General features: G+C 48.4%; 1 protein-coding gene across 1 annotated transcript in view; it reads left to right on the top strand.

Moving 5' to 3' along the window:
• TBCD (tubulin folding cofactor D) overlaps positions 1 to 14,578 on the top strand; it is a 219,281-nt gene continuing 204,703 nt past the window's right edge. The window contains 4 exon segments of the mRNA XM_006028735.3: positions 1 to 161; positions 163 to 239; positions 12,757 to 12,807; positions 13,194 to 13,291. Coding sequence (XP_006028797.3) covers positions 91 to 161; positions 163 to 239; positions 12,757 to 12,807; positions 13,194 to 13,291 — 297 coding nt within the window. The 5' untranslated portion in view covers positions 1 to 90.

Here is a 14,578-nt window from a genome sequence, read left to right as displayed (position 1 = left end):
GCGCGCCGTAGCCCGGAGGCGGAGCGGTTGGGCCCGGCAGACAGCGAGCGGCAGTTGCTGGGGTGACGCGGCCCGGGGAGCGCTCGGGTTATGGCGCTGGGCGACGCGGACGGCGATGGCTCGGCGCAGGAGGACAGCGGGAGCCGCGAGCCCGACGTGATCCAGCGGCTTGATCCGCAACCTGCGCGGCGTCTGCGGGGACCTGGTGGCTCGCGAGACGGCCGTGGAGAAGTTCATAGGTGAGGGCGGATGCCCATCCCCCTCCCCCATCCCCTTTCCCGAGGCCGCCTCCCGTGCGAGGAGCAGGGGCCGCGCGCGGGGCGTGTAGCCCAGGGTGCTTAGCTCGCCAGCCGCTCGGGATTTTGGGGGTGATTCATGTGCTCCCCCCCACTGCCAAGTGCGAAGCCCCTTGCTGCTGGGCCGCGCCCCACGCAGCCAGGTCAGGCCCTTGTTCCCCACGCGGCTGAATTGGGCCCTGTTGGGGCGATCAGACCTGACACCGCTGTCCTAGAGCCCTGTCATCTGAGAGTGAGTTGGAGGAAGGTTGGCCTTGTTGACTCGCATCCCCCTTCCAGAGAGATCCGTCCCCTCTGGTGGGGCTGGCTCAGTAATGTGGGATGTGATGCAAAACCTTTCTGATGCACCAAAAACACCATTCCAGAAAACACTGGTTTTACAGTTACTCCTCAAATGACTTGAGGACGTTAATCTGTATTAACGTGTAATCTGTACAAATGGGTTCAGTCCTAGTCTCAATGAAATCCTCAGAAGGAGAAAGATTGCCGCTGCCATGCAGTTGTGTGTCATTAGCACCCCACAGCTGAGGCAGACAGAAGTTCCCTTCGCTTTCAAGGTTTCCAGTAGTTTTGGGCCTGCTTTTAGAAGCTTTATAAATGAAAGGACTCATTAGTTTTAGGGTTGCTAGTACCATGGCAGTGACAGCCCTGCAAACTTACTGACATCGTTTATAGTTTTTTTTTCATATTGTGGTATTAGCAGCTCTGAATCTGACATTGGCAAGGCTTTGGGATTGGTATTAAAAGCCTTGAAAATGGTGAGAGAGAACAGCTGTGAAACTGAGTAGCCCTGTTCATATTCAAGGCCTCTAATATCAGCACTGTGACAGTTCTCCCCCCTTTACTATTTCTGGTGTAGTTTAAATGAAATACAGTTAGTTGCAAAGCAGTCAGTTACGCAGTGAAATTACAAACAGACAGTGGGGCTGAAAGATGCTGTGCACCTAAGCAGTTTTGCATACCTCACAGAAAGCAGTATTTGGTACGATGTAAGTAATGAGCAACAAACCTGTTGTTTAGTGAATGATGTACTTACCTGGTATAGTGTACTTCGCTTGTGCCATAATACTTACATCTCCCTACCTTTGTGACATAATTTTTTTTGTGATCTGATATCCTATAGGACATAGCAGGGGTGCTCAGCCTTCGGCCTGCAGGCCAAATGCGACATGCGGACCATTGCATCTGGCCTGCGGGGCTCCCCACAAGTCAGGAAATTTGGCCGTGGGGGAGTAGTGGCCACCAATACAGCCACCCTCCCCCCTGGCTAATTCTCAAACCCCAAGACCTGCACTCCTGGTTGGAGATAGGTTGCTCCCCTGCCCCCCGGCCCCCAACTGGGTTGGGGCTGGACCACACCCCCTTTCCCCCAGGGGGCTGGCCTAGGCTGTACCCTTTTACTCTTTATGAGCCAGGCCATACCCCCTTCCCCCCCAAGGAGGGGGGGCAGGCCATGACCCCTTTTCTTTGTGGGATTTGGGTGAGGCCAGGACATGGCCCCATTCCCCTGGGGGCCAAGCCATGCCATGCCCCCTTTTCCCTGGCGGGGGTGGGTTACATCCCTTCCCTTGTGCTTGTGGGGCTGGTGAAGCCTCCTTTTCTTGCTGTGGGGCTGTCCCGCTCCTCCCCTCCCATCCCCCCTCCCATGTGGCCAGGTGGTGGCCGCTGTCTGCCTTGTGCGCTGGACTGGAACCACTGTCCTGTCTGCAGTTGGACCAGGCATTGCCCATCCAGTTGGCAGGGGGAAAAATGTTGAGCACCACTGGGATATAGGGACATATGTCAGGCTTCTTGTCTAATGGGACTAAAGTGACAGTTGCCATAGCTGGTAAGTGCAACAGAGATGGATGAAGGAGTTATGAGCTGGGTGGGCCAGATTGCACAGTAATGAGTGTCTTAAGCAAACATGGAAATAATGAAAATGTGTCCTATGCACTTTTTCCATTATTTACATAATGTCAGGGGACAAAAAATACATTTTTGGCTTATTTTTATGTTAACCTTGAGTTGCTATATTTATCTGTTTTGTTTTGACATAATTGGTAAGGTACATACTTTAATAAGGCACTTGGTATGTGCCTTATTATGTTCCATAGAAGACGAACATAAGAATGGAAGGGACCACAGGCATCATTAAGTCCAATCCCCTGCAATTTCTGGCAACCACATAATAGACATAAACATTTATCCAAGGAGGTGATACTTCCCCTCTATCGGGTGCTGGTCAGACCGCAGTTGGAGTACTGCATGCAGTTTTGGGCGCTGCACTTCAAGAGAGATGTGGATAACCTGGAGAGGGTCCAGAGAAGGGCCACTCGTATGGTTAAGGGCTATGAGGAGAGACTGGGGCACCTGGACGTCTTCAGCCTCCGCAAGAGAAGGTTGAGAGGCGACCTTGTGGCTGCCTATAAGTTCATCACGGGGGCACAGAAGGGAATTGGTGAGGTTTTATTCACCAAGGCGCCCCCGGGGGTTACAAGAAATAATGGCCACAAGCTAGCAGAGAGCAGATTTAGACTAGACATTAGAAAGAAGTTCTTCACAGTTCGAGTGGCCAAGGTCTGGAACGGGCTCCCAAGGGAGGTGGTGCTCTCCCCTACCCTGGGGGTCTTCAAGAGGAGGTTAGATAAGCATCTAGCTGGGGTCATCTGAACCCAGCATTCTTTCCTGCCTATGCAGGGGGTCGGACTTGATGATCTATTGAGGTCCCTTCCGACCCTAACATCTATGAATCTATGAATTTACTTTAGCCCTCCCCACATATCTCAAGTTGCAACTCACCCCCGAAGAGTCCATAACAAACTGTAGTTTTTTTATACTAAAGATCCTAAAAATACCACTGAAAAACAGCAAGAGAAATTAAATGTGCCACCAAAGCCTTAACCTGCTTACCATATTGGCAGAGACTCAATTCTGAGCAGGTGATAACTACACCAGTTAGGCACCTGATAAACAGGGATCCTGGTTTTCCGTGATAAAAAATTGCAAATTCTCTAATAAAAAAACTAAATTCTCTGATAAACCCCCCAATCCATGATTAAAATTAAAAGCCCCACACAGCTCCCCCAGCCCTGCTGGTGCCCCTCACTCCCCCCACAACAGCCCCTCAGCTCCCCACACTCAGGCACACATGCAGACACAGACGCACACATGCAGGCATAGACACACACCAGCAGTTAAATGTGTGTGGGGGGATGGGGTGGGGTGGGGTGGGGGAAAGGGAAGGGGCTTGGTGGAGCCAGATGGAGAATGTGGCGCGGGGTGAGTATGTCTTTGTGCCCGCAGCCAGGAGCAGGGCTGTGAGGGCAGTGGTGCCCTTCTGCGGACCACATGGTCCACTTGGCTCTGCGGGCAAGTGGTGTGGTAGCGCCAGTGGTGGTGGCTGCCGCATGTGAGTTTTATCCCCGCCTCCCTCCCACCATTGGTGCCCCACTGTGGGCTGCATACATGCCACCTGGCTGGGGGTGCTCACATACAGCGGCTGCCACAAGCACCCCCCTGTGCCATTGCTGCCATGCCGCTTGCCCGCAGAGCCATATGTGCGACCGGCTGTGCCAAAACAACGTGGAGCATAGCAGTGGAGGCGGTGTGGAATGGTGGCGGTCACCGCATGTGAGCCCTCCCCCCCAGACAGCTGGGCAGCATGTGTGTGGCCCACAGAGGGGCACTGATGGTGGGGGAAGGGGCTCAAGCGGCTGTGCAAAGTGTCTGCAGGGCAATTGGCCTCTGCAAAGCAATGCGGGGTGTGGCAGTGGCGGTGGCACAGGGTAGTGGTGGCCATTGCGTGTGAACCCGCTGCTCCATGCCTCGCTGTCTGTCTGGGTAGGTGGCTTTTGTGTGGCCTGCAGAAAGGGCACTGCTGCCCTGGCCCCCCAGCCTTGCTCCTGGGAGCAGGCACAGAGGCACACTCCCTGCCCCCCACTTCTTGATCTGGCTCAGGCCCCAGCTAGCTTCCTGCAGCCAGCTTCCCCACCAAGCCAGCTCAGCCCCCAGCCTGCATCCCCAAGCCCCACTTTCCTTATAGGTTCCAGGAATGAACAGCGAGCCTATCATCTTACTATTTGTTTTATATGATTTTTTTTTGTTTGGTAGTTATTGTAGTAATTTGGTCACTACCCTTGCTTTGTACACTGTTTTTAGCTATCAGCAAGGACTTCCCTCATTGCCATTTAGGGGATGATACAGAAAATTTTTGAAAAAAGGCATTTAGCTATATGCGTCAGCAAACTTTCACTGGTATACTGTGTGCGGGCCGACTCCCGATCCCGCCTGGATCGCCATGTGCAAGCTCTCTCCCGATCCCATCTGGGTCGCCATGTGCGAGCCGGGGGCCCGTCTTTGTGTGTACACAGGCTGTGGCCGGTAGCCCGGGTACACGGGGTTGGAAAATACCGCGGTGCGGTATGGCACGCTCGAGCTAGAATCAGTCACAGAGGCGTAATGGTTGATTTAAAAGATTATTTACTTACACCCCAGGTGGTCGCGGTGTAGGCTGGTCAGCTTTCCAGGCTCAGCTCCGCTTGAGTTCTCGGTGGAGGACTCTAATAAACTCGGTTCCTTGACCCCAGAGTGAATCAGGCTCCGCGGGGTTCAAGAATTCGTTCCCACGGAGCAGCTATATATATCTCCGTGAGTGTTACTCGGTTCCCAGGTCCCCTGGAGCTGTTAAACTCCGTGGGCTCGACAATTGGGTCCTTAGGATAGGGATACGTCTGGGCTGCGATCGGCGACGGGGAGAGGCTAGAGGTTAGTTGCCTCGGAGTCGTTAAGGCTCCGAGGGGACGGTAAATAAGTCCTGCGGAGTTGTTGAAGCTCCATGGGTTCGACAAATTAAACCTCTGTTGCCCTCTTAAGGAAAAAGCTAGGTTCGTATGGATCAGCAGCGCTTAGAGATCCTCACGCTCCTTTAGAATGGGGTCCTGAGGATAGTGATACGTCGGGGCTGCGATCGGCGACGGGGAGAGGCTAGAGGTTAGTTGCCTCGGAGTCGTTAAGGCTCCGAGGGGACGGTAAATAAGTCCTGCGGAGTTGTTGAAGCTCCATGGGTTCGACAAATTAAACCTCTGTTGCCCTCTTAAGGAAAAAGCTAGGTTCGTATGGATCAGCAGCGCTTAGAGATCCTCACGCTCCTTTCCCGAACTCCACGTGCTTTCTCTCTCTCCGATTTGGGCGGAAACCACCCAAGCCTTTTGTACGGCTAGCAAGCCAATAGCTAGCCGCCACCTGTGCTTACATTAAGACTGGCCAATAATGTGGCGCGAATCCTAATACAAATGGCAGTGACTCCTTGCATCACGCATTGCTATAATGCAAAAGAAATGCACTATGCAAAGAAAGCTACAGAACTGGCGGGAAAAGCTCCTGCACGCGGGTTCTCTGTTGCAGCAGAACACTGCACCATGCAAAAGAGCTGTAGTTTGGCGGGAACATGATTTAGCGATGCCGAAGCACACTCAAACAAAAAAACCCACAACTTTGGGTTGTGACATACTGTACTTATGAACTTAAAATATAGTCTGGAAAGGACTTTACTGAGGACTCTTGAACACTTTTGCGTGGTTCATAAGAAGGAACTCCACTTTACTGTTTCTCAGAAACTGTAGTCTGGGCCTCACCCCTACATTTCTTTCAAATATTTAGTATGTAGCGAAGTTATCCACGCATAAATGTGCAGTAAAATTTGATTTAGCTGTGTATTTCTGCTGTGAGACTCATCAAGTGCTATTTAAAGAGTAATAACTTTGTCAGACTGAAGCCATGCTTTGGATCACACCAGCCTACAGGAGCATAAATGATAGCAGGCTTTATGTGAGGGGGAAACTGGAAGGGCCAAAATGTATTTTGAAGAGAGTTAAAGGTGTAAAAACAAACAAAAGATTCGAAGTGTAGCAGAGGCAGGCATCTTGCAAAATAATCAGGGCATCAAGGGTTCATCACAAACAAAAAGACCACTTTGGTGGGAGTAACCAAAACTGCTCATACCATCTCCTGTGTTGTAAATTAACTGCACCTGTTCAGGAAACATGCAGCAGATGATTAATTTTTTTCAAAATGTGCTGTGACAGTCCTAATGTGTACCATGAAAACATGTACTTGTCCTTTTGAATTTGATGTTTTATCTGCTTAGAACTCTCAATAAGAAATACTTTTTTACACAACACCACTTGTAGATCTACTGCCACAAGTTATTGTTTATTTCCAGAACGCAGCATAAGTTGGTAAGAGATCGCATTTTGTATAAGCAAAATGAAAACTTGCCCAGCCACATTAGATAGGCTAAGCAATTATAAGCTGTACAGTTTCATGCTCCAGGACATAAGCCAGTTACTAACTGCCTGAAGTGAGGAAGAAAGTTTATAGGGAAGAGTATTCCATAATTATCAATTACAGGATAATTAATAATGTTTCATTCCTATTCAGTCCTCTGATGTTCTTTCCAGTTGTGTGTTTTGTTTTGTTTTTTAAATATAAAATGTGAAATCATAACCTTGAAAAGTGTACTCTGAGTTCAGTCTTGCCAGTATTACAGTCTTGGAAGTCATTTCTGATTGCAGAATTGCAATATGGGCAAGCAGACTAGCAGGATGTTGAACTGTGTTTAATCTCTGCATTGTTGTAGGAATCAGTAGAGTTCATTGGACTGTAATTGCTATATTTGTTCACATGCTTTCTTCATGGCTAAAATTGCCACTGACTGAATAGGATATTAATTTTTATGAAGATTGTCTTTTACTTGATAGTCTTTTAATTGATTGATAGTACGGTGGTACTCAGTAGCATTCTAAGAACTAGTGTCAAGGTGCAAGCAGATTGAGAAAAAACTTGAAGTTGATTCCCATGTTTTATTTAGTTCTACAGTGCCATCTAGAGGCATTTCAAGTGCATTGCTGTTAAACGTTACTTGCATCTAGGCTCCTAGTAGTAAAGAGATGAACAAAAGTAAAGGAGCAAAGATGTAGAAAGCAAGATATTTTTTCAAAAAGATAAAGGCATGAAAAAGGAAGGATTAAGAGTTCTCTCCCATTTCTATCGTCTCTTCCTCCCCCATTTCCAAAATAAAAGAGATAGAGAAGAGGATATCTGAAGTTCCTTTGACTACTCGGATAAGAATCTTGTGTTGCTTCAACAACTCTGTGATCATTACTGAAATCTAATTCTCTCTTCCCCTGATGCTTTAGATTGGATTTAGTTTTTACTTTAAATTAAAGATACTTTATTTATAAAGCTTGTGATAGGTTGCCTTTGTGGCATTATACATACTAAAATGCATAGTACAGGCTTTTGGGCTGAAGTCAGAATATCCCTGAATTAAAAAAAATGTGGCCAAGATATAATATACAATATAGATAATGCACAGGATTTGATTCTAGAAATGATTGCTTTAGAAGGGTCTTGTAACTATTTCCAGCTGAAAAGGCAGGCCATGACAAATATACTAGGCCAGGGATTGGCAAGCCTTGACCTGCAGAGTTGTTTGACGTGACTCCCAGATGTGGGGCTTCAGTGGTGGGGCAGCAGGCACTTTCCATGTGTTGCTTTGGGGATAAGTGGTGGTGGTGGCCTGGGTCCTAGTGCCAGCTGCTGTTTAGCTTCCATGGGTAGATCTAGGAATTGGAAAAGCAGAAAGTGTGAGATGACTGGCTGCTGAAGGGGTGGCTACACATCTTCCCCACCGCCCCTATTCCCAGTGCAGACCATGCCTCAGCAACAGCTGCCATGGTTTCTTGGAGAGTCCCCGAAGCAGGTAAGACTCTGTCTCCTGCAGTGCAGCACCTCACCTATCCTTCCATTCCCTTCTCCCCCTCTCTATCAGGGTTGGCCCAGGATTGCCTCTGACCGTAGGAAGAGGGGGATAAGTGCATGGTCGCTGTCCCTGGCCAACTTGGGAGGAGGGGGAAGCCCTAGGGCTGCTCCTGCCTGCTCCACCCTGGACTTAGGTGTGTGGTTGCATGGGGTGCCAGGCTTGGCTGAGGACAGCAATGGTAGGTGGGTCTCCACTTCCAGAATCTTTCTCTTTGCCCAGTCCCCCTGGGTGACCTCTGTTGGGCAGGAGCAGGTGCTGGAAGGGGGACTGCTTGCTACCATCCCCATCTGAGCCCTGTACCCAGCAGCTGAATCCCCCATGTTAGTGGGGGAAACTCAGTGGAGGGGAAGGTAGTAAAGACCTACTTGCTGCTGCTGCTGTTGCTGCTTCTATGCCTGGCACTCTGAATAGGCACTCCCCACAGCCCCTGGCTAGATAAGGGCAGAAGCCCTAAAAGGGCGGAAAGTAGATCCCAGGAATTACAGGCCAGTCAGCTTGACCTCAATCCCTGGTAAGATTCTCGAGAAAATTATCAAGGAGACCCTTCTGGATAAGCTGGCTGAGGGCAACATCCTGAGGGATAGCTAGCACAGGTTTGTCACGGTTAGGTCTTGCCTGACCAATCTCATCTCCTTCTATGACCAGGTGACGTATCACCTGGACAAGGGAGAAGAGATTGATGTCATATACCTAGACTTTAAAAAAAGCCTTTGATCTGGTGTCCTATGACCTCCTCATGGAAAAATTGGCCAACTGTGGCCTTGGCTACACCACAGTCTGATGGCTGGGAAATTGGCTCTGAGGTCGGACCCAGAGAGTAGTGATCAATGGCAGCGAATCATTATGGCACTCCATGACCAGTGGTGTCCCTCAAGGCTCTGTCCTTGGACTGGTTCTCTTTAACATCTTTATCAACGATGTGGACATTGGTGTCAGAAGCGCACTGGCTAAGTTCGCCGATGACACTAAACTTTGGGGCATTGCGTCCACACCTGAGGACAGGCTAGTTATCCAGGCTGACTTGGATAAGCTTAGTAAGTGGGCAGACAAAAACCTGATGATGTTCAGTCCGATAAATGTAAGGTACTCCACCTCGGGGGGTGGCGGGGGAACCAGCAGCATATTTATAGGCTCGGCAGTACCATGCTTGCTAGCACCATTGCTGAAAGAAACTTGGGGATCATGATTGACCACACGATAAACCAATGCAATGTTGCAGCTGGCAAAGCAAACAAAACCCTGGCTTGCATCTATAGATGCTTCTCAAGTAAATCTCCGGATATCATCCTCCCGCTGTACTCAGCCTTGGTGAGGCCACAGCTGGAGTACTGCATCCAATTCTGGGCTCCACAATTCAAGAAGGATGTCGAGAAGCTTGAGTGAGTCCAGAGGAGAGCCACGCGCATGATCAGAGGGCAAGAGAATAGGCATTACAAAGAGAGGCTGAGAGCCATGGGACTCTTCAGTCTGGAAAAGCGCAGGCTCAGCGGGGACCTGGTGACTGCCTGTAAGTACACAAGGGGTGTTCACCAGAGCGCCCCAAAGGAAAACAAGGACCAACAGTCATAAACTCCTACAAGACCGTTTTAGGCTGGACATAAGAAAAACTTTCTTTACTGTCAGAGCTCTCAGGACCTGGAATAGACTCCCTTCAGAAGTGGTGCAGGCTCCTACTCTGGACTTATTCAAGAAACGCTTGGATGCTTATCTTGCTGGGTCTTGCTGGGGCCCTTTGAACCTAGCTGACTTCCTGCCTGTGGGGCAGGGGGCTGGACTTGATGATCTTCGAGGTCCCTTCCAGCCCTAACGTCTATGAAATCTATGAAGCCATCCTAGGGCTTTTACTGCCTTTGGCTCAGTTAGGGATCATGGCTGTGTCCCCCCCCTTTCTTCATGTGCTTCATGCTGGGTCTGCCTGGATTTGCCAGACCAGCCAGGGGCTCTAGCTGACTCTCAGGGGACCCAGGCATCTGGGGCTGTAGGGAACTGCCCCGTCTGGCACATAAGTTATGTTGGCTAATAGGTGTATGACCATACCACTGCATCCCCTGCATTTGCCCCTGCTTGCCGCTGACCTGAACTAGATCATTTTGGCTCACAGCCTAAAAAGGTTGTTGACCTCTGTCATAGGCAATAATGACTAGGACATTTTTTTTCAGTCAACTGAGGGAAGGAAGGTCTTGTATATCAATTATGGGAACAAATTAGCGTTGATTTTCTTATAAAAAGAGCTAGTATCCCTTATAATTGTAAAAAAACACCTTCCAAATCTGAAATGATGCTGAACTACAATGTCCAAATTCTGGTTTAATCACTGACCCTTAAGAGTTGAGCTATATGCGTTGGCATTTCTCCAGGGGTTGGAGAGAGGTAGTTATTTGAGTGGTGGAGCTCTTTTTGCTCTATGACTGCTTCTCCATATCTGTCTAATGTCTATCCATCCTCAGTGTTGGAGGAGCCTTTACCATTTCTGATCTATTGATTGCTGTTGGACTGGTGTGGTAATGGATCCAGCAGCTTTGTTTCTGCCTCACTTGGAGTCTGTGATTGTGTATTTGTGGGATTTTTAGACTGGCACCTGTTGATGGTGAGGGATGGAATAGAATGCAGTAGCTGGAGAATGGGTGGGTTTAGGATCAGGATTCAAGGAGATGTAAACAGTAGGAAGTGGGATATGCAGAGCAAGGCTGGTTTACTTATAACAGTTACAGTCCACACAGTATAGTAGTGTCCTCACTTTGCAAAGCTCCATCAGAAATGTACCACTGCCAACTTGGTCTTTTGGAAGAGAGAGCTATAGTGAGCTCTGCAATGGGGTCATGCAAAAAGGACCCCACATTTCTTCATCTGTCTGTGCTCTGAGGGTTGGCTTTTGGCAACGTGAAAGAGGCTTAGGCATGAATTTATGGATGTCTGTTGTTGGAACAGTAATGGATGGTAGTCATGAGTAAGATGTATAGTCCTAGTAATTTTTCTGATATATTCTATATATATATATATAAAGGGCTGTGTGTGTGTGCGTGTGTGCGTCTGTAACGCTCTCGGAGCACTCTGATTGGTTGTCTCGGCAGGCAATCACAATGCTTACTGAAACAGCCAATCAGAGTGCTCCACACAGACAGACACACAGAGAGTTGGCTGGATGTGGAGGAGTGGGGTGTCGCGGGGCTGGACTCAGAGTGGGAGGGGGTGGGGGGAACTCTTGGAACTCTCAAGCTTGGAGGCAGCGGCGGTGCAGAGTGTTGGCAGAGGGGGACAGAGGGAATGGTGGGGACGGAGTGGGACAGCGGAGCGCTGTCATGACAGAGGGGACAGACCGGCCCTGCTCCTTGGAGGGGGCAAGCTTCTCTCCCCCTCCTCCTCCGCTCTTGGGAGGCGGTGGCAGCATGGGATGGTGGGTGGCGGCACTCGGTGTCCCCCCCCTTCCCACCCCACTGTCATTCTTGATGGGCAGTCCATTAGTATATATAAAATACTCGGTAGAAACCTGGTATACAATAGAGGGTGATGGCATTAGTTAGCCCAGGGCTCCCTTCAACTGGTAGCCCCTGGGCTCCCACCTGGCTGCTGTCCCCATATCTCTTTGGCTAGTGCTGCAGTTGTAGTCTCTAGTTTCCTCCTCTCTTAGCTTTCACTCCTTGCTTCAGCCCAGGGTTGGTACAATGCAGCCCATGACACTGGGGGAGCCTACAGCACTGTGCAGCAGAGGAGATGAGGTGGGGGCTGCCTGCACACTAAGTGTAGTGGTATGTGTTGGGGAAGACTGCTTGCATGTATGATGCAGCTAAGGTGGGGTGCACCAAAGCACATGGCCCCTGCTGGTGCAGCCCATTTGGTGTAGTGTGTGGCCTCTGGGAACTTGTAAGTTGGGCAGCCCTGTGTTAGCCAGTAGGGTGGGAAAGCTTTGTACCACAGCTATGTAGCTGGTGTCACAACCCAGTGATTTTGGTGCCTCGGCACGATGGAATTTTCTTGCCACATGAGAGCCTCTTGCACAGCGAGGGTTTTTGCTGCACAGAAGAACCTCGGTGCAAGAGAGTTCCCGCCAATTTGCAGGGTGCATTTCTTCTTTGCAGCACAGAAATGCACGGTGCAAAGAGTTCCTGCTATTCGAATGCAAATTTGTGTCCCGCTATTGGCTAGTTCTAAATTATTCCTACGTGGCAGCTAGTAATTGGCTTGCTAGCCGTTTAAAATTTCGTGCGACTTCCGCCCAAGTCAAAGAACTTTGAGCACGCTGCAGAGTGCCTCTAAAGAGATCTGACTTGCGGCTAGCTGATCGATAGACTGATCACCTATCGATCCTTCTTTCCGTCGCTGAGCGCAATCCCAGACGTACCCTTTTCCCGCTGGCTTAAATTGCGGACGGATTAACTGGCTTGGGCCTCGCCAGCTGGAACAACTCACGTAGTTGTTCAGATGACCGGACCATCTGCGTCGCAACTACAAGCGGCGTAAGTAAAAGTTTTTGCAACCATTAAACCTTGTCTGCCTCTCCATTCACCAGCCCGCCCTAACGAACGAGCAATTTCTAAATCACCTCGAGTCGGCTCTGGCCGTCCGAGACAGCTGGGTGTATAATTAATTAAAATTAGTGCTTTAGATTAGAACATACTATTTGAATCACTTGCCACTTAAAAAGTTTTTCTTTTTTAGTTATAATGGACAAATACCAGGAGCAGCCTCACCTGTTGGATCCACATCTAGGTAGGAACGTTTTCTCAGTCTGTTTTTTTGTGTACATGCTTTGAGATGCTGTTAAAAAGTCTTTGTTTGCCTTTTGAGGCTACTGTGGTTGATGGTACAGCAGGACACTGCACACTTTATAGCTATGTACAATGGCATAAATAGGGCGAAGCTAACAGGGCAGCCACCTCAGGTGCTGACCTGAGGCGGGTCACAAAAAATGGCTTCTGCTGGCAGTGACACTATTGCAGTCACAATCACATGCCATCCAGAAGTCACTGCCCCTCTGCTCCGGGCACCTGACTGCATCCCTACGCTACTGGCCAATGTACTAGCTCTTTGTTATTAGAGAAACCGCAAGCTAAATTTGCATGACCTACTAATGCTTCCTTTTTTTCCTTCTCTAGAGTGGTTGATGAAATTATTATTGGATATAGTTCGGGACAAAGAGTCTCCTCCTCCACTAGTACATCTGGCTTTTAAATTTCTTTACATCATTACTAAGGTAGAAATAAGATTTAACATTGCAAAACTGTAATAATGTATTCACTTTCCACAGCTTATTTGGTTACAGGTTTTATTTTTGAAAATATATGGAGTGATGTTCATATTTTATAACATTGCTTGCAGGTTTTTTAATGAAAAGCAACATGGAGACTGCAGCTTCTTGACTTTTGCTGTAATATTTTAGATAAGATATAATAAATTCCAGATAAGTTTTAAAATATGGTCTACAAAATCACTCATTCTTTTTCATAGCATTGAGCCCAATTTAGGAGATTATTTTACAGACATTTTCTTCCATTTTTGGCCAAAATAATTACTTTCCCTTATTTGCATTCCATAACTATCTGTAGCTGCAGCAGCCTTTGTCCGGAGAAGAAAGTAGCTCTAATTATCTATCTCTTAAATGTGATAAGTGTTGGTCACTTAAAAGAAGATTATTACAATGCTGACAGATATTCATTTTATCTCCTCTTTCTGTGTGTTTTGTTTTTCTCCTATCCCAACCCTTGCTAAATGTTTTTTTTTATTGCTTTCTCTCACTTTGTTCCCTGCATATACTGTCTTGCTGCTTGGTACCTTTTTCTCATAGATATTCCAATCTCACCAGTCTGTCTGGTCCCAGAGTGTCAAATCTGTGTCCTTTCCTCCTGGCTGTTTTGTAGTTGGTCTACTGAAATGCTGATTTCAGCAGTAAATATAAACACTTGTTTTGCTATAGACACATGTAACTTTTAACTGCATTAAAGAAGAGAGGGGGTTGCATGTCATAGATCATGGTGGGGTTTGTGGGGTGTCATGAATATTGTTTGTGTTTATTTCACTGACATGGCATGTGTGCTCTTGCTGGAAAGCCAGTGTTATTCTGTATCAATTTAGGTTGTTTTTGTCAGTGTGTAAGTTGTTTTATGTATGTATATCTTTATTATTTTGGACATGGTTTAGGTAAGGAAGGGCTGGATCCATATTTAAAGACAATTCCCACCCCCAGTCACTGACAGAAGGGTCTTCGGGTGGGATGGGCCCCAAGTTATTGTGTGTGTGTGTATAATGGGAGGTTGGGGAAACAGCCACAATGTCACGCACTGAGGCGTGGCTGGTTTGGCCTGTGGTTAGACACCCAAAGCACAGATGTGCTGCTCAGCCGGGGTGGGGTGAGGCATGGAAAAAAGCCATAAGTGGTTAGTCCAGGGGGCCCGGGGGGGGAGGGTGGAGCTTCTGCTGCTGCGTACATCTCTGGGAGAGCAATGCGGGTCGTGTGCCTCCCAGATCTGTGTGTGGGGCCAGG

This window comes from Alligator sinensis, unplaced genomic scaffold (genome assembly GCF_000455745.1).
Source record: "Alligator sinensis unplaced genomic scaffold, ASM45574v1 scaffold694_1, whole genome shotgun sequence".
In the NCBI taxonomy this organism is placed as follows: Eukaryota; Metazoa; Chordata; order Crocodylia; family Alligatoridae; genus Alligator; species Alligator sinensis.
The sequence above is the reverse complement of the archived record's forward strand: the minus strand, read 5'-3'. Positions and strand labels throughout refer to the sequence as shown.